Source organism: Erinaceus europaeus, chromosome 17 (assembly GCF_950295315.1).
Source record: "Erinaceus europaeus chromosome 17, mEriEur2.1, whole genome shotgun sequence".
NCBI lineage: Eukaryota > Metazoa > Chordata > Mammalia > Eulipotyphla > Erinaceidae > Erinaceus > Erinaceus europaeus.
Window position 1 is genome coordinate 82149851 of NC_080178.1, and position 24201 is coordinate 82174051.

The window sequence follows — 24201 nt, forward strand, 5'->3', positions numbered from 1 at the left end:
ATGTCTTCAGGAGTGAGTTCCTAGGTCAAGTGGTAGGTCTAGGGGTATTTGTTTTGTGTTTTGCGTAAACAAGACAAAAGTATTTAGGAGATAAGCCATCCTTCCTTGTCAGCACTTCTGAAAGGGAGGCTGCCTGCATCTTGGACCCTGCTGGGTTTAAATTTTGGTGGAGTCTGAGGTATGTGCTTTGCTCTGTGAGCTTCAGCTTTGTGGTCTGGCAAATGGGGCTGTTAGTGGTCCCTCCTCCTCTCCAGAGTCCTTGTTAGCAATTATTATTACTTATATAAAGATAGCAGAAACAGCGCTGGCTTCGTCTGTGTGGGCTTCCCAGCCCTGCAAGTTGGCTTTATTGCTCCAGTTCTGCTGGCAGAGAAGCCCAGGAGAGACCAGAAAGAACTGGGCAGAGTTTACTCTGAGTTTACTCTGTAGGGCAGCGGCAGAGCCTGAACTTTTAAAAAACATTTAATTGATTAATTCATTATTTTTACCGGATGCATTGGATCGACCTTCCCGTGGTGCATCCCGTGAGTACCCATTCATTGGGAAAACTGACGATCCTTCCTAGCCGACTGAATCCACATGGATCCCAGTCACTTTCAAAGCCAGCAACAAGCAGCTCCTGATAGCTTTCAGCCTGACGCTGTTGACTGGCTATGGAAGAAGGGCAAATGCTAGAAGAAGAAGAACCAGAGCACTGCTCAGCTCTGGCTTATGGTGCTGTGGGGGATTGAACCTGAGACTTTGGAACCCCAGGCATGAGAGTCTCTTTGCATAACCATTATGCTATTACCCTGCCCCTTACTAATTTTAATGAGAAAGATTCACAGAGAGAAAAAGGCCAGCAGTGCACTGTTCAGCTCTAGCTTATGGTTGTCCTGAGGATGGAACCCGGGATCTCAGAGCCTCAGACATGAAAGTCCTTTGCATAGCCATGATGTTGTCTCCCCAACTCAGAGCCCAAACTTGAACCCAGACTCAGCAGAGTGCCTGGCCTGAACTCTCACCTTACTTGCACCTCTGGACAAGGCAGGGGTCTAAATCCAGGAGCAGCCACGTGTGTCCCGGTGTCCCATCCTTGATGGGCCCAGACGTGGCTAGATGTGATGCCGGGGGGGGGGGTGGGGAGCCACCCTGTAGGAATAAAGGCTTGCAAAGTTCTATTTCCTGCTGTGTGACGTGGGAGAAGTCGTTGCCTCGGTCTTTCCTGTCCATGAAATGGGGGTAGTGCTTCCTGTTCTGAGCCTCCAAACAAGAACTTGGAAAGATGCTGTGTAGGACACAGCAGGCACGAGGCAGGAGGTGCTGGGGGGTCCAGTTACCTTGAGGAGTGGCTGGTTTCTGGGCTGACTGGGGTCAGCCTTGGGCAGTTAGCACTTGTGCTGACTAGGGAGGTTTGAGGAGGTGACACCCCTGGGCTGGCCCAGAGTTCTCCAGACTGGGGGCCAGAACCAGGAGGGGCTTCCAGAGCCTTCAGCGAGACCCTCCATCTCAGAGCCTGTTGGTGCCCTCAGTCCTCACCCCCAGCCCAGCCTGCAGATGCCTGGGGAGGGGTCGGGGGGAGGAGGTGGCTGCATGACCACCATCGTTAGCCCGAGCAGTAATAAAACACTTTAAAATTTATTGTGACATTTGGATTTAATTAAAAAGTACACACTTAGAGAAGTAGAACATAATGGGGAGAGAGGCAGGATGGATTTTCCCCTCCTTTCTTCCCCAAACTAATTAGCGTTGTATTTTAAATTGTTTATGTGCCGCTAATCATCGTAATAAATCATTTATACTGAAAAAGACACACTCGACTGTGCCTGCCGCGTGGGTTCCGCTCGCCAGGCTCTATCGCGAACAAATTGATCTGGAAGTGAATTTATTAACCACTGGGGAAGAAATCATTAGTGCCTTCTCTAAACATTCCCCAGGTGCACGTTACTGCAGCAGCTCGTGCTGTAACTAAAAGCAGCGTTACCCGGCCCGCTTTGTAATTTCCTCACAGAGCCCGCAGCCCTCTCCAGAGCTGGGCGTCTGTCTGTCTCTGCCTCCTCTTCCGGCTGTGGCGTGGTGACCCCCGACCCTTCCTGGTGCTCCTTGTTCCAGAAGGGCTTCGACCTGACCCGACCCAACCTGGGGAGACCTCTGTTATGCCTTCTGTGGCCTCAAAGCTGGAGAGAGGCTCACAGGGTGAATTTCCCAGGAGTGTGACGTAAAGTCAGGAGGTAGCCTGACAGCCAGGAGACGGGGCCCCCACAGAGGATCTACAGGGTCAGAGAGACTTGCCCAGCATGGAGTGGGTATGGCTGGGGCTGCCAGGGGCATCCTCTGCCGGCCCAGCCCTCTCAAAGCCCACTTTTGGGGGGCCCTGGGGTGCATTCACGTCCTGCTGTAGAGTCTGCTACTCAGGTTCCCCTTGAGACCTGCTGCCCTTCCAGCAAGGACCATGCCCCAGTTGGGGCCCGCGTGCTGCTGGGCCCTCCACATGTGGTCTGGGCGCACCAGAGAAGTCATGCTGCTGCGGCCACCCACGGTTCCCAGGAGCCAGGCTGCCCCGCTGACTCACCCTCACAGGGTGGCATCTTTGCTGCGGGGACTTCCGACCACCCACTTCGGGGCTCCCCTGCCAGGACACTCACAGCCAAACTGCTCCCAGCTTTCCCAAGGGGAAGGCCTTTGTTTTGAACCATCATTTTCCCCCTGGGAAGCCTTGGCCGGACTAAGGCTCTCATCTGGCCTGTCTGCAACCCGGGGCTGCAGGGGCCTTCTCAGACCCTCCCATCGGGGTCTGGTTGCTGAGGAGGCCTACTGGGAGCCCAAGGGCAGCACCCCAAGCAGGCAGCAGGGTGGGGGGTGCATGCCCCCTCCCGCCCTCACCCAGCCCATGCTGCCTGGAGTCAGAAGCAGGCCCCACAGCTGGCTGGGCTGAGCCTGCCCGGAGGGTCCCCTTCTCGAGTCTGGATAACACATTTAAAAGTTTGAATTCAAAATTGATTTTGAAGGGCCCTAATCTCTGATCCCCCAGCGCTCACGGTGTGTCTGCAGCTCCTGCCAGACTCTCGTTTTCTGGTTCAGTGCATTGGTGCTCACGTTCCTGATGCTGTGAAATTGAGACTCGCCTGCGAGCCCCAGCCCTCCTCCCCCTCCACAGAGATTGCAGGCCCTTCGGGAGTCCAGCTTCATTAGATGGGTGATGTGGGCACTGCGGCGCCCAGGGAGCAGCCAAGCTGCTGTCTGGGGAAGGCGGCTTTCAGATGCCTGCCGGCTGCTACCCCAGGAGGGGCTGGATGGGCAGTCCCTGGGTCCCTGCAACAGACTTCTGGGCACTGCCTCCCACAGCCCTCAGAGGCTCAGACAAGATGGGGAGGGGAGGGCAGCACAGTCGTGACCTAGTAGGTCTGGGGGACCCTCAGGTGGGGAGTTAGGAGACAGATCTGGGGCAGCCAGTGCCATGAAGGGCAGGCTGAGCTGCCAGGGTCCCCTAGTTGCACCCACCGTCCACTCACAGAGGGTGTGCGCAGGGGTGGAGCTGGGGGGGCTTCACTTTCTCCTGAGGCTGCAGGGCTGGCAGATGTGACTGCTGCCCCTTTTTCTAAGGAGTAGAGGGCTTATTTTTGCATAAGAGCTGCCATTTCTCAGTGAGTCCTGTAGAGCCTGTCAAAGGCCCAGTAGGTCCTAGGCTGTCATAGGGCGTCAGCTCCCCATGTCAGGACCCTGAGGCCAGGACAGCACCCGGCCTGCCCAAGCCCACCCTGCCTTTCAGCAGATCCCTGCCAGGGACATCTGGAGAGGTTTCTCCATCCTCTCCATTCACTGACTGATGGAAAAGCAGCAGCTAGGAGGCTCGATGCTGGGGACATGATTCTGAGTCAGAGACAACCCCTGATAGGCCTTCCTGGGGTCTGTGTTCCTGTGACAGACCCCAAGCACTTCCTTTCTTTTCTGTGTTCTCTCTCCCTCTCTTTCCCTCCCTCCCTCCCTCCCTTCCTTCCTTTCACCACCAAGGGGTATTGCTGGAGCTCAGTGCCAGCACTATGAACCCACCATTTCCTGCAGCCATTTCTTTTTTCTTTCTATTTTTGAATATTTATTCCCTTTTGTTGCCCTTGTTTTATTGTTGTTATTGATGTCATTGTTAGGACAGAGAGAGATGGAGAGAGGAGGGGAAGACAGGGAGAGAGAAAGACAGACACCTGCAGACCTGCTTCACCACCTGTGAAGCGACTCCCCTGCAGGTGGGGAGCTGGGGGCTCGAACCCGGATCCTTACATCAGTCCTTGCACTTTGTGCCACCTGCGCTTAACCCGCTGTGCTACTGCCCGGCTCCTTTCTTTTTATTTTATTTTATTTGATAGGATGGAGGGTCATTGAGAGGGGGAGAGGGGAGAGGAAAGATAGATACCTGCAGACCTGCTTCACTGCTCCTGAAGTGTACCCCCTGCAGGTGGGAGCAGGGCTCAAGCCCGGGTCCTTGTGGGTGGTAACGTGTGTGCTCAACCACGTGTGCCACCACCTATCCCCCTCAGGCATTTCTCTGAAGTTAAAATCATATCAAAGTAGAGCCATCACACTTTGTTGTTGCAAAGAAAATGACTGGGGATCCATTAGCATAAGAAAACAAGGGCAAGAACAGAGGCCTCTTTGAGGAGCTGAGGCTAAGCGCGAGGTCCGCAGGTGAGTGGGAGCCAGTAAGCAGCGGGAGTGGGTGATGGAAGTGGCGGCAGCATCCGCAAAGGCTCTTTGAGCTGGAGCTCAGGCTGGCGGGGGAGTCAGAGCACAGAGACCTGGTGAAGAATGTGCACGTGCTGAAGGGTCTCTGGTGCAGCCAGGACGTGACCTGCTTTGCTCCGAACAGTCTGTCCGGCTGCTGCAGTCCATGGGAATGGACTGCAGACAGAGACACAGGGGGAGCTGGCTAGGCCTCTCCTCACAGCGCTGTGGAAGATGGAAGATGGGGACAGCTTAGGAAGTGGAAGCAGCTTCTGGGGTGGGGACTAGGGGTCAGTCAGTGAGGAAGAGGCTGAGGGTGACTCTGAGCTTGGGGCCTGGGCCTCTGGCAGGTGACAGCATAAGCACTGTGGGGGAAGGCCAGGTTTGGGGCCCAGGACATCTCCAGGCCCACTTGGACGTGTGTAGGACTTCAGACAACTAGGGTATTAGGAAAGAACATCTGTCCCCGGGGATCACGCCTGCAGCGGAGCACACCCCAGAGCACACACAGCCTCTGACAGTCACAGGACCCGTTCACCAAAGCAGCAGAAAATGGATGGTTCTGTGGGCACCGCTCTAGTGTCCGGGGTCACGTTAATGATGAGAATGGAGGGGTCTGAGCCATCTCACCTTCTGCACCCCCAAAACAGTCTTGATCCCCAGTCCCAGTGGGGGAGAAGTGGTAGGAGGAAGAAGATGAGGGCTCTGAACTCCAGCTCCATCAGGACCCAGAGAGAGAGGAGGAAAGGGGAGGGACATTTGGAGGTAGTAACTCTTGAGTGGCTTGGAGGGAAAGAGAGGACTGGACCTGGAAGGCAGTTGTGTACAGATGGAGACAGATAGTTGCAGAGACGATGGTTGGCCCATGTCTGCAGCCTTGGGGGAACTGCGGTGACTTGCAGGGGTACTGAGGAGTCAGCCAGAACTCTGGTGGTGGGAATGGTGTGGAATTATACACCTCTTGACATGTAATTTTGTAAATTAATACAAAATCACTAATAAAATGATAAAACTAAGTAAAATAGAATAGAGAGGCCCTGGGGGTTCTCTCAGATCTGAGGGGACAAGGTCTCCCACCCTCAACCAGCTTTACGACTGTAGACCAGCCCCTTAGCTGGTCCCACAAGCTGGTGTGTCGGCGTGTTGTCAATGTTTCGAATGTTTCGTACCCATTATCTGATTTCACCCTCATGGCAGTCCTTTAAAGTAGGCTGCCCTCATTTAGCAGGAGGGTAAACCGAGGCACAGCTGGGAGGCAGCACCTGATCTCAGGTGGAGCCACTGGCCTACAGGGTCCCTGGTCTTTCTTTTTAAGTTGTCATCAGGGTATTGCTGGGGCTTGGTGCCTGCACAACAAGCCCACTGCTACCAAAGCCCCCCCCCCTTTTCTTTTTTTTTCTTTGGTAGAACAGAGAGAAAGTGAGATGCAAGGGGAAGATAGACAGACAGAGGAGGCCGGGTAGAGTGCACTTGGTTGAGCACACATTCCAGTGCTCCAGGATCTGGGTTCGAGCCCCCAGCCCCCACCTGCAGAGGGAAAGCTTTGCAAGTGGTGAGGCAGGGCTGCAGGTATCTCTCTGTCTCTCTCCCTACCACCCCCTTCTCTCTCAATTTCTGGCTGTCTCTAACCAGTAAATAAATTTAATTAGAGAGACAGAGAGAGAGAGAGAGACTGACCTTCAGCACTGGCTTCACCTTTCAGAAGCTTCCCCTGTGCAGGTGGGAAGTGGGGGCCTGAACCCGGGACTTGGAGCAGGGTAACGTGCTCAGACAGGCGTGCCACCACCCCCTCTGTATCTACACTGTGAGTGCTGCCCGCCACTCAGCTATGGAGGATCAGGGCCACCATGGAAGGTGCTCCTCATCTGAGTGTCTCTCCAGCCCACCCCCAGCCTCCTCCTCCCTGAATGCCCCCCTCACTGCACCCAGTAAACACCCAGCAGGCACCCTGCCTCCAGACGGGTACACAGAGGGGCAGTAATGAGTGTGATCTGGGTGGCTGTAGCCAAGCATTTCAACAGTGGTTCTCGTTGGCTTTTGATTCCAAATGAGTAGGAAATGCTATTAGTTCAGGTCTCACCTGCCACCAGGCAGGGCCCTGGGAGAGGAGTGCAGTGAGACGAGAAATTGTGGAGATAAAACTGGTGTGAAATGGAGGGCTCCTCACAAGGCTGGATGTGTCCCTATGAAATGAAGTTACTTCCGAGAAAACGAGATTCAAAGAGATTCTGCAGAATGAGATCACACTTTCAAATTTCCTTATTAAATGGGATTGATGTTGAGGGGGCAGCTGGCTGGCAGGCCCCGTCCCGGCCCCTGCCCTTAGCTGCAGGCCCGGTGTGATCCCGCGTGGAGTGACAAGCCCCCTGAGGGTGCCAGGGTTCCAGACCCTGAAGAACGCAATAGCTGGGCCTGTGCTTTCGTGGGACAGTGTTGTGGACCAGTGCCTGGCAGTGTGTGATGACTGTGCCCCCAGGCACGTGTGGTGCTTGCTGAGCCCCGATGTGCCAGCTCCGTACTGGGCACTGGAATAAGTTAACGTGGAGAGGACAGATGGCTGCCTCTCATGGCGCACCTGGGAAGCTGTCTGTGTCCTGCTGTGTGTGGGCCTTGGTTCACAGACACTGCTCCTGTCACTCTGTCTGTTTTGTCCACCCTTTTATGATGTCTTTGCTGCTTTCACTGCTATTGTTTGTGTTTCTACTTCTACTCCACTGCTGATGAGCTCAGTTAGACTTCTCTTCAGGTAGGACTCCTTTCAGTAGTTCTTGCAAGGCAGGATATAGAGGTGGTGGATTCCTTCAGTTCCTGTGTGTTTGGGAAGGTTGTAATTTCTCCTCCATACTTGAAAGATAATTTGGCAGGATAGAGTGTTCGTGGCTGGTAGCCCTTATCGATTAATACCGTGAATATATCATTCCACACTCTCCTTGCTTCTCAAGTCTGTGGTGAGAGATCTGAAGACAGCCGGGTGGTTCAGCCTTTGTGTGTCAGATCCTTTCCCCCTAGTGGCCTGCATTAGCTTCTTCTTGTCTTTGCTTTTGGATAGTTTCACAACGATGTGACCTGGGTCACACCCTTTTCTTGCATCTCTCTTTTACAGGGGAGTGATGGTGTTTTCCTGTCTTGTAAGGCCTCTCTAAGCACTGCCGAGTGTTCAGTTAGTGTCCTTTCCCTGCAGGTTCCCTCAGCCCTGGGCAAGCTCAGCCCAGGCTCCTGTGGCCTCAGGAGGTGAGGAAGGGGAGCCCCTGCACAGTGTGGGCACTGGCCTGGGACTAGTATTGAGGCACCTGGACCTGGCGTGAGGGATGCCAGGTGCCTGTGTCCCCAGAAAAGCCACCCTCCGGGCTGCTCCAGTAGCCCCTGCCCCGCTGCCCACCGGACCCGTGGCAGCTTGTCAGGCCTGGGGTGACATCCTTCTGCACACATGTGCAGCAACCACCCAGCTGTCCTTTGGGGGATGCTGGACATGAGCATCTAACCACCGGGAAACATTCAGGTCTCTTTAGTCTCAAAATAAATAAAAGCCCATCAGCACTATGGGGCCTGGCGGTAGAGCAGTGAGCAAGTTCATTCCTGACTCCAGGGGCCGCTCATCCGCTCACCTGTGAGGCCAGGCCCCTCCGTCCTGGGCAATCACAGAGACCACTCCCTCGTTCATCACAGGGACTCTGAGAGGAGCAGGGGCACAGCTTTCCTGTTTTCAAAATTCCGTTACACAGGAGAGAGAATTTCACACGAGGCAGAGAGTGAAGAGAGGCATGCAGCCCTGGGGATGGGGATGGGATCCCATGAAAGACCACGGCCTACCAGCCCGACTCTCTCTCCAGCTGTGAACATGATCTTCATGCCCAGTTTGCAACCAAGATTGGGATGGGATCCGTAAACATGAAAGACCACGGCCTACCAGCCCGACTCTCTCTCCAGCTGTGAACATGATCTTCATGCCCAGTTTGCAACTAAGATTGGGATGGGATCCCATGAAAGACCACGGCCTACCAGCCCGACTCTCTCTCCAGCTGTGAACATGATCTTCATGCCCAGTTTGCAACCAAGATTGGGATGGGATCCCACGAAAGACCACGGCCTACCAGCCCGACTCTCTCTCCAGCTGTGAACATGATCTTCATGCCCAGTTTGCAACCAAGATTGGGATGGGATCCGTAAACATGAAAGACCACGGCCTACCAGCCCGACTCTCTCTCCAGCTGTGAACATGATCTTCATGCCCAGTTTGCAACCAAGATTGGGATGGGATCCCATGAAAGACCACGGCCTACCAGCCCGACTCTCTCTCCAGCTGTGAACATGATCTTCATGCCCAGTTTGCAACCAAGATGGGGATGGGATCCGTAAACACGAAAGACCACGGCTCTACCAGCCCGACTCTCTCTCCAGCTGTGAACATGATCTTCATGCCCAGTTTGCAACCAAGATTGGGATGGGATCCGTAAACATGAAAGACCACGGCTCTACCAGCCCGACTCTCTCTCCAGCTGTGAACATGATCTTCATGCCCAGTTTGCAACCAAGATGGGGATGGGATCCGTAAACACGAAAGACCACGGCTCTACCAGCCCGACTCTCTCTCCAGCTGTGAACATGATCTTCATGCCCAGTTTGCAACCAAGATGGGGATGGGATCCGTAAACATGAAAGACCACGGCTCTACCAGCCCGACTCTCTCTCCAGCTGTGAACATGATCTTCATGCCCAGTTTGCAACCAAGATTGGGATGGGATCCCACGAAAGACCACGGCCTACCAGCCCGACTCTCTCTCCAGCTGTGAACATGATCTTCATGCCCAGTTTGCAACCAAGATGGGGATGGGATCCGTAAACATGAAAGACCATGGCTCTACCAGCCCGACTCTCTCTCCAGCTGTGAACATGATTTTCATGCCCAGTTTGCAACCAAGATTGGGATGGGATCCGTAAACACGAAAGACCACGGCTCTACCAGCCCGACTCTCTCTCCAGCTGTGAACATGATCTTCATGTCCAGTTTGCAACCAAGATGGGGATGGGATCCGTAAACATGAAAGACCACGGCTCTACCAGCCCGACTCTCTCTCCAGCTGTGAACATGATCTTCATGCCCAGTTTGCAACCAAGATTGGGATGGGATCCGTAAACACGAAAGACCACGGCTCTACCAGCCCGACTCTCTCTCCAGCTGTGAACATGATTTTCATGCCCAGTGTGCAACCAAGATTGGGATGGGATCCGTAAACACGAAAGACCACGGCCTACCAGCCCGACTCTCCAGCTGTGAACATGATCTTCATGCCCAGTTTGCAACCAAGATTGGGATGGGATCCGTAAACATGAAAGACCACGGCTCTACCAGCCCGACTCTCTCTCCAGCTGTGAACATGATCTTCATGCCCAGTTTGCAACCAAGATTGGGATGGGATCCCATGAAAGACCACGGCCTACCAGCCCGACTCTCTCTCCAGCTGTGAACATGATTTTCATGCCCAGTTTGCAACCAAGATTGGGATGGGATCCGTAAACATGAAAGACCACGGCCTACCAGCCCGACTCTCTCTCCAGCTGTGAACATGATCTTCATGCCCAGTTTGCAACCAACATTGGGATGGGATCCGTAAACATGAAAGACCACGGCTCTACCAGCCTGACTCTCTCTCCAGCTGTGAACATGATCTTCATGCCCAGTTTGCAACCAAGATTGGGATGGGATCCCATGAAAGACCACGGCTCTACCAGCCCGACTCTCTCTCCAGCTGTGAACATGATCTTCATGCCCAGTTTGCAACCAAGATTGGGATGGGATCCCATGAAAGACCACGGCTCTACCAGCCCGACTCTCTCTCCAGCTGTGAACATGATTTTCATGCCCAGTTTGCAACCAAGATTGGGATGGGATCCATAAACACGAAAGACCACGGCTCTACCAGCCCGACTCTCTCTCCAGCTGTGAACATGATCTTCATGCCCAGTTTGCAACCAAGATTGGGATGGGATCCGTAAACATGAAAGACCACGGCTCTACCAGCCCGACTCTCTCTCCAGCTGTGAACATGATCTTCATGCCCAGTTTGCAACCAAGATTGGGATGGGATCCGTAAACATGAAAGACCACGGCTCTACCAGCCTGACTCTCTCTCCAGCTGTGAACATGATCTTCATGCCCAGTTTGCAACCAAGATTGGGATGGGATCCCATGAAAGACCACGGCCTACCAGCCCGACTCTCTCTCCAGCTGTGAACATGATCTTCATGCCCAGTTTGCAACCAAGATTGGGATGGGATCCGTAAACATGAAAGACCACGGCTCTACCAGCCCGACTCTCTCTCCAGCTGTGAACATGATTTTCATGCCCAGTTTGCAACCAAGATTGGGATGGGATCCGTAAACACGAAAGACCACGGCTCTACCAACCCGACTCTCTCTCCAGCTGTGAACATGATTTTCATGCCCAGTTTGCAACCAAGATTGGGATGGGATCCGTAAACACGAAAGACCACGGCTCTACCAGCCCGACTCTCTCTCCAGCTGTGAACATGATCTTCATGCCCAGTTTGCAACCAAGATTGGGATGGGATCCCATGAAAGACCACGGCTCTACCAGCCCGACTCTCTCTCCAGCTGTGAACATGATCTTCATGCCCAGTTTGCAACCAAGATTGGGATGGGATCCCATGAAAGACCACGGCTCTACCAGCCCGACTCTCTCTCCAGCTGTGAATATGATTTTCATGCCCAGTTTGCAACCAAGATTGGGATGGGATCCGTAAACACGAAAGACCACGGCTCTACCAGCCCGACTCTCTCTCCAGCTGTGAACATGATCTTCATGCCCAGTTTGCAACCAAGATTGGGATGGGATCCCATGAAAGACCACGGCCTACCAGCCCGACTCTCTCTCCAGCTGTGAACATGATTTTCATGCCCAGTTTGCAACCAAGATTGGGATGGGATCCGTAAACACGAAAGACCACGGCTCTACCAACCCGACTCTCTCTCCAGCTGTGAACATGATTTTCATGCCCAGTTTGCAACCAAGATTGGGATGGGATCCGTAAACACGAAAGACCACGGCTCTACCAGCCCGACTCTCTCTCCAGCTGTGAACATGATCTTCATGCCCAGTTTGCAACCAAGATTGGGATGGGATCCCATGAAAGACCACGGCTCTACCAGCCCGACTCTCTCTCCAGCTGTGAACATGATCTTCATGCCCAGTTTGCAACCAAGATTGGGATGGGATCCCATGAAAGACCACGGCTCTACCAGCCCGACTCTCTCTCCAGCTGTGAATATGATTTTCATGCCCAGTTTGCAACCAAGATTGGGATGGGATCCGTAAACACGAAAGACCACGGCTCTACCAGCCCGACTCTCTCTCCAGCTGTGAACATGATCTTCATGCCCAGTTTGCAACCAAGATTGGGATGGGATCCCATGAAAGACCACGGCCTACCAGCCCGACTCTCTCTCCAGCTGTGAACATGATTTTCATGCCCAGTTTGCAACCAAGATTGGGATGGGATCCGTAAACATGAAAGACCACGGCTCTACCAGCCCGACTCTCTCTCCAGCTGTGAACATGATCTTCATGCCCAGTTTGCAACCAAGATTGGGATGGGATCCCATGAAAGACCACGGCTCTACCAGCCCGACTCTCTCTCCAGCTGTGAACATGATTTTCATGCCCAGTTTGCAACCAAGATTGGGATGGGATCCGTAAACATGAAAGACCACGGCTCTACCAGCCCGACTCTCTCTCCAGCTGTGAACATGATCTTCATGCCCAATTTGCAACCAAGATTGGGATGGGATCCCATGAAAGACCACGGCTCTACCAGCCCGACTCTCTCTCCAGCTGTGAACATGATTTTCATGCCCAGTTTGCAACCAAGATTGGGATGGGATCCGTAAACACGAAAGACCACGGCTCTACCAGCCCGACTCTCTCTCCAGCTGTGAACATGATCTTCATGCCCAGTTTGCAACCAAGATTGGGATGGGATCCCATGAAAGACCACGGCTCTACCAGCCCGACTCTCTCTCCAGCTGTGAACATGATTTTCATGCCCAGTTTGCAACCAAGGTTGGGATGGGATCCGTAAACACGAAAGACCACGGCTCTACCAGCCCGACTCTCTCTCCAGCTGTGAACATGATCTTCATGCCCAGTTTGCAACCAAGATTGGGATGGGATCCGTAAACACGAAAGACCACTGCTCTACCAGCCCGACTCTCTCTCCAGCTGTGAACATGATCTTCATGCCCAGTTTGCAACCAAGATTGGGATGGGATCCGTAAACATGAAAGACCACGGCTCTACCAGCCCGACTCTCTCTCCAGCTGTGAACATGATCTTCATGCCCAGTTTGCAACCAAGATTGGGATGGGATCCGTAAACATGAAAGACCACAGCTCTACCAGCCCGACTCTCTCTCCAGCTGTGAACATGATTTTCATGCCCAGTTTGCAACCAAGATTGGGATGAGATCCGTAAACATGAAAGACCACGGCTCTACCAGCCCGACTCTCTCTCCAGCTGTGAACATGATCTTCATGCCCAGTTTGCAACCAAGATTGGGATGGGATCCCATGAAAGACCACTGCTCTACCAGCCCAACTCTCTCTCCAGCTGTGAACATGATTTTCATGCCCAGTTTGCAACTAAGAAAACTGAAGGGGCCGGGCCGTGGGGCACAAAGCTCAAGGACCCACCAAGGATCTGGGTTTGAGTCCCTGGCTCCCCTCCTGCAGAGCGGCGGATGCTTCACAAATAGTGAAGCAGGTCTGCAGATGTCTGTCTGTCTTTCTCTCTGTGTTTCTTTTCTTTTCTTTTCTTTTCTTTTTAAGATTTTATTTATTAATGAGAAAGATAAGAGAGGGAGAGAGAGAGAGAAAGAACCAGACATTACTCTGGTACATGTGCTGCTGGGAATTGAACTCAGGACCTTATGCTTGAGAAACCAATGCTTTATCCACTGAGCCACCTTTCTGTCTCCCCCTCCTTTCTCAATTTCTCTCTGTCCTATCCAAAAGAAAAAAGAAAAAGAAAACTGAAGCGTGAAGGAACTAAAGTTATCCCGTCAGTGGTTCAGGACAAGTCCCAATGGAAAAAGATTATGCAGAAGATGAGCCTGTGTTCTTCAGAGATTCCATCTTAAAGCCCAGAGAATGCATCCCAGACTTGAGTAGAGTGGACGATGTCTAAATGTGGTGCCCCTCCAGAACGTGCAGTGTGTGCGACCTGGTCGAGTCTGAATGCGGTCTGGGGATCAGGCCATGGGACCAACCACGCCGCCTAGTGTGAGTCACTCTCTGCAGCCACGTGGAGAGTGCTGTTGCTGCTGCGTGGTCCACACTGAAGCTCTTAGTGGTACAGAGGCCTTGTGAGTCAGGGAAAAACCATAGGCAGGTAGATAAGAAGGACTAAAGTAAACATGGTAAAAACGTTTGTAGTTAGAGGATTGGGGTGAATGGAGGAGAGGAATTCTTCCCATTCCTGCTACTTGTCTGTACGTTTTGAATCTATGTCAAGATAAAACCATAGGGAAAAAGCCTGTCTACTCTGACCTTTGGGGTGAAGCAGGGCGGGCAGGACAGGCTTGGCTCTCCTTCCTGCCTGCCTGCCTGCCTTTGATCCTTCCTTTGCAACAGAGAGAAGTCAAGAGAGAGGGGAAAAATAGAAAGGGAGGGGGAGAGAGAGACAGAGAGAGAGAGAGAGAGAGAGAGGGATGGAGAGAGAGAGAGAGACTGGCAATACTCCTTCACTGGCTGTGAAGCTTCCCTCCTGAAGTGGAGCCGGGGGCTTGAACTCAGGTCCTGGTGCATGGTGACATGTGTGCTCTACCAGTCGCAGCACTGCCTGGCCCCAGGACACATTTCCTTTTGGTGCAGCGCTGGGAACTGAACTGAGATCTGTAGGCACAGCGTGAAGGGCCTGGGGCAGAAGCAAGCGAGACCCCTTTTGGGACAGGAAGGGGCCGTACTCCAGAGTTCCGCCTGCGTTGCGGGTCCTAAGTCAGGCAGTCACGCTAGCATGAGCGAGGGGCCTGGGATGCCGGCTGGACTGGCCAGTGGTGACCATGATGGAGCCCCAGGGCGGTGACTGGGGGCTGAGTGGGACAGGGGCCCACCTCCAGGAGGTGGCAGGTGTCCACAGCCAGGCCCGTGGGCTATGCACAGAAGAGCATGGCGGCAGGCAGCTGTGGATTTGGCCGTTCAGGGAAGCACCTGCCAGGGAGAGGGGGCAGGAGGCAGGAATCACCCAGGGCCTCCCAGTCGGTCACCATGTGTGTGTGTGTGTGGGGGGGAGGTGAAGAGGAGGGCTTCAGTCCTGGCCAGCGGGAGGCTTTGGGAAAGACCGGTGACCTCTGGCAGTCCCTCTGCCACCATCACTGTCCCATCTCCGCCACTGGCTGGCCTTTGCTCTGATTAAAGAGCCCAGGGCGATGTCTGGCAGCTGGTGAGTCAGACGGGGAGGCTGCCCTGTCCCATATCCTCTGTCAGGGCATCCAGGGCAGTGGGAGGACAGCCCTTCTCCCCTCAGATGTGCCCCCTCCCCACTGAGATTGAGGGGACGCTCAGTGTGTCGCTGGGCCCCCGTGGGTGCCAGCATGCGGGTGCAGACGTCACCCTCCTCAGCAGTGTTTTCCTGGGCGAGTGGTAATTACTGAGTAATGCTTTCAGAACCTTTCCTGAAGGAGCACACAGCTGTTTTTTTCCTAAAGTCAGGAGTACATTAAAAGGATTACCATGTAGATTTGATTTTTAGATAACACTAAAATGGATCCCAAATGGACTCCCAGCAAGGGGATGCTGTCTCCTTAATGGAACTGCATGGCCCGAGGCGCAGCTCCCTGAGCCAGGGGAGGGCGTGGGGGTGGGAAGAGGTGTCTGCAGGGTGGGGGCTGGGAGGGGACAGCCTGCTCCTTGGGGAGCACTTCACTCCATTTGGGGAGCAGCAGACAGTACATGCACCCCAAGCCCTGCTATATTTCCAAGCATGTTTCTCAGCCCCAGATGCCCAGTGAGAGTGGGCACAGGGTGGGCACCCCACAAAGAGGAGAGCCAGGTTTCCCCACCACCTCAGCCTCCCCGGCAAACAGAACTCAAGACGTCTCACCATGCTCGTCTCACCATGCCAGTCCAGCCCCAGTGCTCACGTGTCAGTGCTGCCAGGCAGTCTGGTACAGTCCTGGTCCCAGCAGGCAGAGCTCAGCCCCAAAGGCCAGGGCACCACCTTGGGGTGCCTGCCGCGTGCCCGGCCTGGCCCAGTGCCGCCCCCCCCCACCCCACCCCACCCCCCACCCCCCCCCCGGCAGCTGTTACCTGGCTGCACCAGGCTCCTTGGGCTCCTCTGGGGGCCGGGTTCACTCCTCCAAGGAGGTGATAGCCTGGCCCGTGGGAGGTGGGGCAGTGCAGACATGCTGGTGTGGGCGTCCCCTCAGGTGGTGAGGTCTGATTTAGGGGGCAGCTGAACCCCCTGTGTGCGGGAGCTTCACACACTCACCGGCGACAGGCCCTACTGCTGGCCCTGGGACGGGACGCTCTCTCCACAGCCCCTCACAAACTTGTTCTTTTGGAAAGCCAGGGAGGCAGGGAGGAGTCCTCTGCCCCTTCCAGAGCAGACTGGACAGACCTCCTAAGCCCGGTTGGGGCAACTCCCCACTGAGCCCCCACCGACCCCGCAGGGCTCCAGACCGGGCTCTTGAGTTCCCCACATGGGTGTGCAGGTTCCTCCCACCCCTTCAAGTGTCCCTCCCTGTGTCCTGTGCTCCTTTGTGTGTGGACACTCCTGCCTGCTGTCCACTGAGTGTCCACACAGCCCTGCCAGTTGTGACTGTCATGGCAAGGTCAGGAGCACTTTGTCACGCTGGAAGCCTCCATGGGCCCTGGTAGAGGGCTGATGGCCTAAAGATTCTTCCCCCAGTGGGACGAATAAGGCCCCAGAGGCTTGGAGCCTCCTCTCCTCAGGCCAGACAGGCAGAAGGGTGGAGTCCAGCTAGACGCAGTCCTGGGGAGAGCCCTACCTAGCCTCTGCTTCCTCCTGGGGCTGTCATTGGAATGTCGCACTTTGTTTTGACACCTCCTTGGTTCTCTAGAAATAGACCAGGAGGCTGCAAGGCTGGGGTTTCAGGCTAAGAAGACTAAATGCCCACACAATGCATAGAAGAAAGCAGAAGATCCGAGAGTCCTAGTGGACCCCAAGCCCATCACCGTTTCGTCATGGGGCACCTGAGAGAACCATGGGGTGGTGGCTGTGTGCTGAGGCCTTCAGACTGACTGGAGGAGACCGCGTGGGGTGGGGTGGGGGTGGGAGTAGGGGTTTGCCTGGTGCGAGGGGGCTGCCCTGGCTGTGTCCTGCCCTGGGGCAGAGCTGGGCTTCCGGCGCTGCCTGCAGGCTCTGGACAGGGTACCGGAGGCCTGCGGACGCTGCTGCCGACGCTGCCCCACAGCCCACCACCAGGACCCGGTGCCAGGGAGGGGGTTGCTCGGGAGTGGGGGCGGGGGCTCCTGGGCACCCCAGTCCCTGGAGGAGGTGGTGGTGCAGGTGCTCCGAGGCCACAGCCTGCACCCACCCGTCCGTCCGTCTGTCTCCGTGCCCCCTCGCCCCGCAGGTGTACCGATGCTCTCCGTCCAGCCCAAAGGGAAGCAGAAGGGCTGCGCCGGCTGCAACCGCAAGATCAAGGACCGCTACCTGCTGAAGGCGCTGGACAAGTACTGGCACGAGGACTGTCTCAAGTGCGCCTGCTGTGACTGCCGCCTGGGGGAGGTGGGCTCCACCCTCTACACCAAGGCCAACCTCATCCTGTGCCGGCGAGACTACCTGAGGTGGGCCTGGCCGCGCACGCGCCACTGGGCTGCCTTCCGCCGGCTCTGCCCCCTCCTCAGCAGGTGCTTGGGACACCCCAGGCCCTGGCATCTGGGAGGGAGGCTGGGGGCTCGAGGGAGCAGGCCAGGGGCCTCCCTGCCTCCCACCCTCCCTGCTGTGCCTCCTTCCCCTTTCAGGGGGAACGATGGAGGCCCGGCCCTGGGTTTGAGCCTGTCTTTGTCCCCTGCTCCGTGCAGGAGTGAGGAGAGGATGGGAGGCTTTGGGCCTTAGTGTTCCTTTGCTTTCTAGCCTGTCCTCCCCTGTAGCCTGGATCCGCTCCCCCGCCCCCACCCCCCATTAGCCCTCCTCAGGCTGCCTATGACCTCAGCACAGCTGGAAGGAGGCCACAATGCAGGGGCCTTGGCGGGAGCCCAGCGCCTGCATTTGGCTCTTACTCAGGCTGCCGGTGTCCGGCCTGGTGGGGAAGCAAGGTCCATCGCGTTCATTAATAGGTCGGGTGGGGCAGGGGTTCCATGGGGCTCCCTCTGCTCTGCTGGGCGTGTGGGGAGGCAGGTTCTCAGCGGAGACTCCCCTGCTTTCCCACAGAGCCCACAGTCCTCCTGCCTGCAGAGTCTGCTTAGCAAAAGCTCAGGGCATTTGAGTGGAGCTGTGAAGCAGGGCCTGGGGAGGAGAGTTTTAGGAGATTAGGGATCCCTTGGGGTGTCCGGACTGCAGACTGAGGGATGAGACACTCCTCAGCTTCTGTCCCGCCATCCTGCAGCTTTGGGCATCCTCTCAGGCTCTGGCCCAGGAGACCAAGGACTAACTTTGGGGCCAAGTAGCTTGAGCTGCTAGGCCTCAGAGAATGTCTGCAGCCACTGCTGATTTGGGGGTGAGGGTGGGCAGAGGCACCTGTGGCAGGCAGAGCTGTGACCTAGCCTTTGTCCACCTAGTCAGAGCCACCAGGCACTGTGTGCTATGAAGAATGGAGCCAAGCTGGTCTGTGGGCACCTGAGCTGGGGCTGGACAGATCAGGGATTGGGGGCCCTCCAGCCTGCCTCTCAGCCCCCGGCTTCCTTGGGGGTCTCACTCTGCCTGCCTGCAGAGGAGTGGTAGGAAGGAAGCAGCTTGGCTGGCTGAGGCCACTGGGACATCCAGCCAGCCCCCAGCCCCTGGGGTCTCCAGCCAGCAGCTGGCAGGAAGGGTGTGAGACTCACACAGCACTTGCACCAGGAGCCTCGGAACTCCCTTCTGGCTCCTGTGCTCTTGAAGACACAACTTTAAACAGTGTCGTTGAGTTCAGCACCCCTGCTTGAGAAGGTGGAAAAGGCTGCACGGAGCGGGAGGCAGGGAAAGCCTGGAGGACTACCGTCAGTCTGAGTCTGAGGGAGTGTCCTGAGGACGCACAGCCATGGTCAGCAGACTGCCTGTGTGTTAGGCTTGTGTGAGTCTGGAGTCTGCTGAGAGCTCAACCCAGACTGGTCCTTGTGGCCCTGGGTGCTTGAGGGTCTGCTCAGCCAGGTGTGGCAGTGCCAGCTGGCCCCGTATTCCTTTCATCTCTCTCAAGCCCAGTGCCTTGGTAGCACATAGGTCCTGCCCTGGCCTCTCCCCCACCCCAGCCCCCCGCCAAGCCCAAGGAGAGGGAGAGGTGGGACCGCAGGGTAGGTGCTCCCTGGGCAGCCATGCGTCTGCGCCCCGTCTGCCCACAGGCTCTTTGGCACCACAGGGAACTGTGCCGCCTGCAGCAAGCTCATCCCGGCCTTCGAGATGGTGATGCGGGCCCGGGACAACGTGTACCACCTCGACTGCTTTGCCTGCCAGCTGTGCAACCAGCGGTGAGTGCTGGGCGGGCAGCTGGCCCTGTCAACACAGCTCCCGTGAGCAACCCCTGCCATGCAAGAGCAGGAGCACCAGGGTCCTAGCGTGTCCATGTCCCTGTGTGTGTGTGTCTGGCTGCCTCATCTCATGCCCAAGTGGACGCACCCCAGAACCACGTTCTGCGTAGCCAAGGTGGACTTGGCTTTGTGAGAGCTCACTCTGCAGCGTCCTTTGCTCACTCTGTGCGTGTGCATGTCAGACCGCTTGGTGGTGTGGCTGGGAGGTGTGTCTGAAGCGTCCTTGTCCGTGTGGATCTGTGTACAGGACAGACACAGCGGGCAGGGTGTGTGTGCACAGTGGGTGGGTAGAAATGTACCCTGGTACACACGTGTGCTGGGGGATCTGTGGGCATGCCTTGTGGGTCACAAGCATGTGCAGAGGAGACCCCACTCCTGGGATTCTGGTTCCAGCCATGAGCCCTCTGGTCTAGACCTGCCTCTGGCTCAGTTGAGCCAGGGCCCTTTCCTCAGGAGCCCCCTGCTTAGAAAGGAGCTAGTACAAGCACTCCCAGAGGGTGAGGTCCCCAGGGACCTGCAGGGAGCTCTGGTCAGTTGGGGGCGGTCACCAGACCCCTGCCTTGGAGGGCTCAGTGTAGCTGCAACGCCACCTGGTGGTCCAACTAGGACCAGCTAAGACCAGGCTCAAAACCCTGGGGTCCCATAAGACCTCAACACCTTGGAGACATTTGGAGTGGGAGTGGGGGATAAATCCTTGAGGACTGGGGGAGAGAGAGAGAGAAGGATAGGACAGAGATGGCGGGACAGGCTCCAGTAGAGGAAGAGCCACCCTCTTAAGCCGGGGAGAAGAAAAGGGTGGAAAAACGACCACTTGATCCTTCCTCCCTTATGCCTCTCCTCTCATGGCTCTCTCCTCTCTTTGCATTTCTGTCTCTCTCTCTCTCTCTCTCTCTCTCTCTCTCTCTCTCTCTCTCAGGTTCTGTGGTAGGTAAGATCTGTCAGTCTGTCTCTCCTCTAACCCTGGCTGCAGGGGCTGACTAGGGAAGATCTGTCAGTCTGTCTCTCCTCTAACCCTGGCTGCAGGAGCTGACTAGGGAAGATCTGTCAGTCTGTCTCTCCTCTAACCCTGGCTGCAGGGGCTGACTAGGGAAGATCTGTCAGTCTGTCTCTCCTCTAACCCTGGCTGCAGGGGCTGACTAGGGAAGATCTGTCAGTCTGTCTCTCCTCTAACCCTGGCTGCAGGGGCTGACTAGGGAAGATCTGTCAGTCTGTCTCTCCTCTAACCCTGGCTGCAGGGGCTGACTAGGGAAGATCTGTCAGTCTGTCTCTCCTCTAACCCTGGCTGCAGGGGCTGACTAGGGAAGATCTGTCAGTCTGTCTCTCCTCTAACCCTGGCTGCAGGGGCTGACTAGGGAAGATCTGTCAGTCTGTCTCTCCTCTAACCCTGGCTGCAGGGGCTGACTAGGGGAGATCTGTCAGTCTGTCTCTCCTCTAACCCTGGCTGCAGGGGCTGACTAGGGGAGATCTGTCAGTCTGTCTCTCCTCTAACCCTGGCTGCAGGGGCTGACTAGGGAAGATCTGTCAGTCTGTCTCTCCTCTAACCCTGGCTGCAGGGGCTGACTAGGGAAGATCTGTCAGTCTGTCTCTCCTCTAACCCTGGCTGCAGGGGCTGACTAGGGAAGATCTGTCAGTCTGTCTCTCCTCTAACCCTGGCTGCAGGGGCTGACTAGGGAAGATCTGTCAGTCTGTCTCTCCTCTAACCCTGGCTGCAGGGGCTGACTAGGGAAGATCTGTCAGTCTGTCTCTCCTCTAACCCTGGCTGCAGGGGCTGACTAGGGAAGGTCTGTCAGTCTGTCTCTCCTCTAACCCTGGCTGCAGGGGCTGACTAGGGAAGATCTGTCAGTCTGTCTCTCCTCTAACCCTGGCTGCAGGGGCTGACTAGGGAAGATCTGTCAGTCTGTCTCTCCTCTAACCCTGGCTGCAGGGGCTGACTAGGGAAGATCTGTCAGTCTGTCTCTCCTCTAACCCTGGCTGCAGGGGCTGACTAGGGAAGATCTGTCAGTCTGTCTCTCCTCTAAACCTGGCTGCAGGGGCTGACTAGGGAAGGTCTGTCAGTCTGTCTCTCCTCTAACCCTGGCTGCAGGGGCTGACTAGGGAAGGTCTGTCAGTCTGTCTCTCCTCTAACCCTGGCTGCAGGGGCTGACTAGGGAAGATCTGTCAGTCTGTCTCTCCTCTAACCCTGGCTGCAGGGGCTGACTAGGGAAGATCTGTCAGTCTGTCTCTCCTCTAACCCTGGCTGCAGGGGCTGACTAGGGAAGATCTGTCAGTCTGTCTCTCCTCTAACCCTGGCTGCAGGGGCTGACTAGGGAAGATCTGTCAGTCTGTCTCTCCTCTAACCCTGGCTGCAGGGGCTGACTAGGGAAGATCTGTCAGTCTGTCTCTCCTCTAACCCTGGCTGCAGGGGCTGACTAGGGAAGGTCTGTCAGTCTGTCTCTCCTCTAACCCTGGCTGCAGGGGCTGACTAGGGAAGATCTGTCAGTCTGTCTCTCCTCTAACCCTGGCTGCAGGGGCTGACTAGGGAAGATCTGTCAGTCTGTCTCTCCTCTAACCCTGGCTGCAGGGGCTGACTAGGGAAGGTCTGTCAGTCTGTCTCTCCTCTAACCCTGGCTGCAGGGGCTGACTAGGGAAGGTCTGTCAGTCTGTCTCTCCTCTAACCCTGGCTGCAGGGGCTGACTAGGGAAGGTCTGTCAGTCTGTCTCTCCTCTAACCCTGGCTGCAGGGGCTGACTAGGGAAGATCTGTCAGTCTGTCTCTCCTCTAACCCTGGCTGCAGGGGCTGACTAGGGAAGATCTGTCAGTCTGTCTCTCCTCTAACCCTGGCTGCAGGGGCTGACTAGGGAAGATCTGTCAGTCTGTCTCTCCTCTAACCCTGGCTGCAGGGGCTGACTAGGGAAGATCTGTCAGTCTGTCTCTCCTCTAACCCTGGCTGCAGGGGCTGACTAGGGAAGATCTGTCAGTCTGTCTCTCCTCTAAACCTGGCTGCAGGGGCTGACTAGGGAAGGTCTGTCAGTCTGTCTCTCCTCTAACCCTGGCTGCAGGGGCTGACTAGGGAAGGTCTGTCAGTCTGTCTCTCCTCTAACCCTGGCTGCAGGGGCTGACTAGGGAAGATCTGTCAGTCTGTCTCTCCTCTAACCCTGGCTGCAGGGGCTGACTAGGGAAGATCTGTCAGTCTGTCTCTCCTCTAACCCTGGCTGCAGGGGCTGACTAGGGAAGATCTGTCAGTCTGTCTCTCCTCTAACCCTGGCTGCAGGGGCTGACTAGGGAAGATCTGTCAGTCTGTCTCTCCTCTAACCCTGGCTGCAGGGGCTGACTAGGGAAGATCTGTCAGTCTGTCTCTCCTCTAAACCTGGCTGCAGGGGCTGACTAGGGAAGGTCTGTCAGTCTGTCTCTCCTCTAACCCTGGCTGCAGGGGCTGACTAGGGAAGGTCTGTCAGTCTGTCTCTCCTCTAACCCTGGCTGCAGGGGCTGACTAGGGAAGATCTGTCAGTCTGTCTCTCCTCTAACCCTGGCTGCAGGGGCTGACTAGGGAAGATCTGTCAGTCTGTCTCTCCTCTAACCCTGCTGCAGGGGCTGACTAGGGAAGATCTGTCAGTCTGTCTCTCCTCTAACCCTGGCTGCAGGGGCTGACTAGGGAAGGTCTGTCAGTCTGTCTCTCCTCTAACCCTGGCTGCAGGGGCTGACTAGGGAAGGTCTGTCAGTCTGTCTCTCCTCTAACCCTGGCTGTAGGGGCTGACCTCCCATGACTGAGCAGCTTTGAGGGTCCTCCTCTAGAAAGTTTAAGGATCAAACTCCCCAGGGCCGCACGTGCCCCCAGGTTGGCCTCCTGAGCTGGGCTGGGGCCTGTCTGGAGCCCCTCTATCTACTGGGAACCTCCATGGTCTTTCTCTCTCTCTCCTGCTTGATTTTCCAGGTTTTGTGTGGGAGACAAATTCTTCCTGAAGAACAACATGATCCTGTGTCAGATGGACTATGAGGAAGGGCAGCTCAATGGTACCTTTGAGTCCCAGGTTCAGTAACACCCAGTGCCTGGCCTTCAGGCCTGTCTGCCCGCCCGCCCGCCCGCCTGGCCGGCCAGCTCTCCTGCCACATTGGAACTCCTCCGTCCTCGATGGGGAGGCGGTCCCCTCCTCCACCGCTGCCTTCTCCATCTGTGTGTGACCCCTCTGGGGGCCAGGCTGGGCCTGTACAGTCTGTCTTCTGTATATAAATGGGAACATTTATTTTATGAGAAATGTAATGCGATTTTATTACTGGCGTGGATTAAACTTATGAATGTTTCTGGGGAGGTTACTCTGTGTTGATCACATGACTGACAGGCCTGGGGCCCTTCCCTCTGCTCAGGAGGGCGTGGGGGGCGGGCATGGGCTCCAGCACATTCTGCTGCCAAGCAGGGGAGCTCCAGGTGGGCTTCGGGGAAGAACCTAGACAGAAAAGACAGCCTCCAACCTCCCACCCCAGCAGGAGTGAGAACTGAGGTGTCTACTCCACCTCCCCCCCAGCAGAAGAGCATATTCCCTGGACCTGAGTACCTCCGTTCCAGGTGAAGACAAGATAAAGCCTCCCTTCCCTGGGTTTCTGTGTGGCATCCCCTACCCCAGACTCCCTGACTGCCCAGGTGGGGACCCAGTGCCAACCTCCTCCACAGTAGGACCCCAGATCCTCCCACTGCAGTCCAGCCTTACACCCCTCTTCCCTTTCAGGGTGACAGACAGTGTTTGCTGCCTCTGCCCAGCAGCCCGGGACCTGCCTGGGGTCCGGCTTTCTACTCATCTAGGTGAGCGAGAACAATCCTTTCCTCTGCGGCCCAGC

At 55.9% G+C, this 24201-nt stretch overlaps 1 protein-coding gene across 2 annotated transcripts in view; it reads left to right on the top strand.

Annotated features, from left to right (window-relative positions):
- Nucleotides 1-23677, top strand: part of LMO1 (LIM domain only 1) — a 44116-nt gene extending 20439 nt beyond the window's left edge. For both annotated transcript variants that reach the window (XM_060177231.1, XM_060177230.1), the window contains exons 2-4: nucleotides 17305-17518; nucleotides 19208-19333; nucleotides 23303-23677. In XM_060177231.1, coding sequence (XP_060033214.1) covers nucleotides 17305-17518; nucleotides 19208-19333; nucleotides 23303-23408 — 446 coding nt within the window. In that variant the 3' untranslated portion in view covers nucleotides 23409-23677. The remainder of the gene's footprint in view (nucleotides 1-17304; nucleotides 17519-19207; nucleotides 19334-23302) is intronic.
- The last annotated feature ends 524 nt before the right edge of the window (nucleotides 23678-24201 follow it).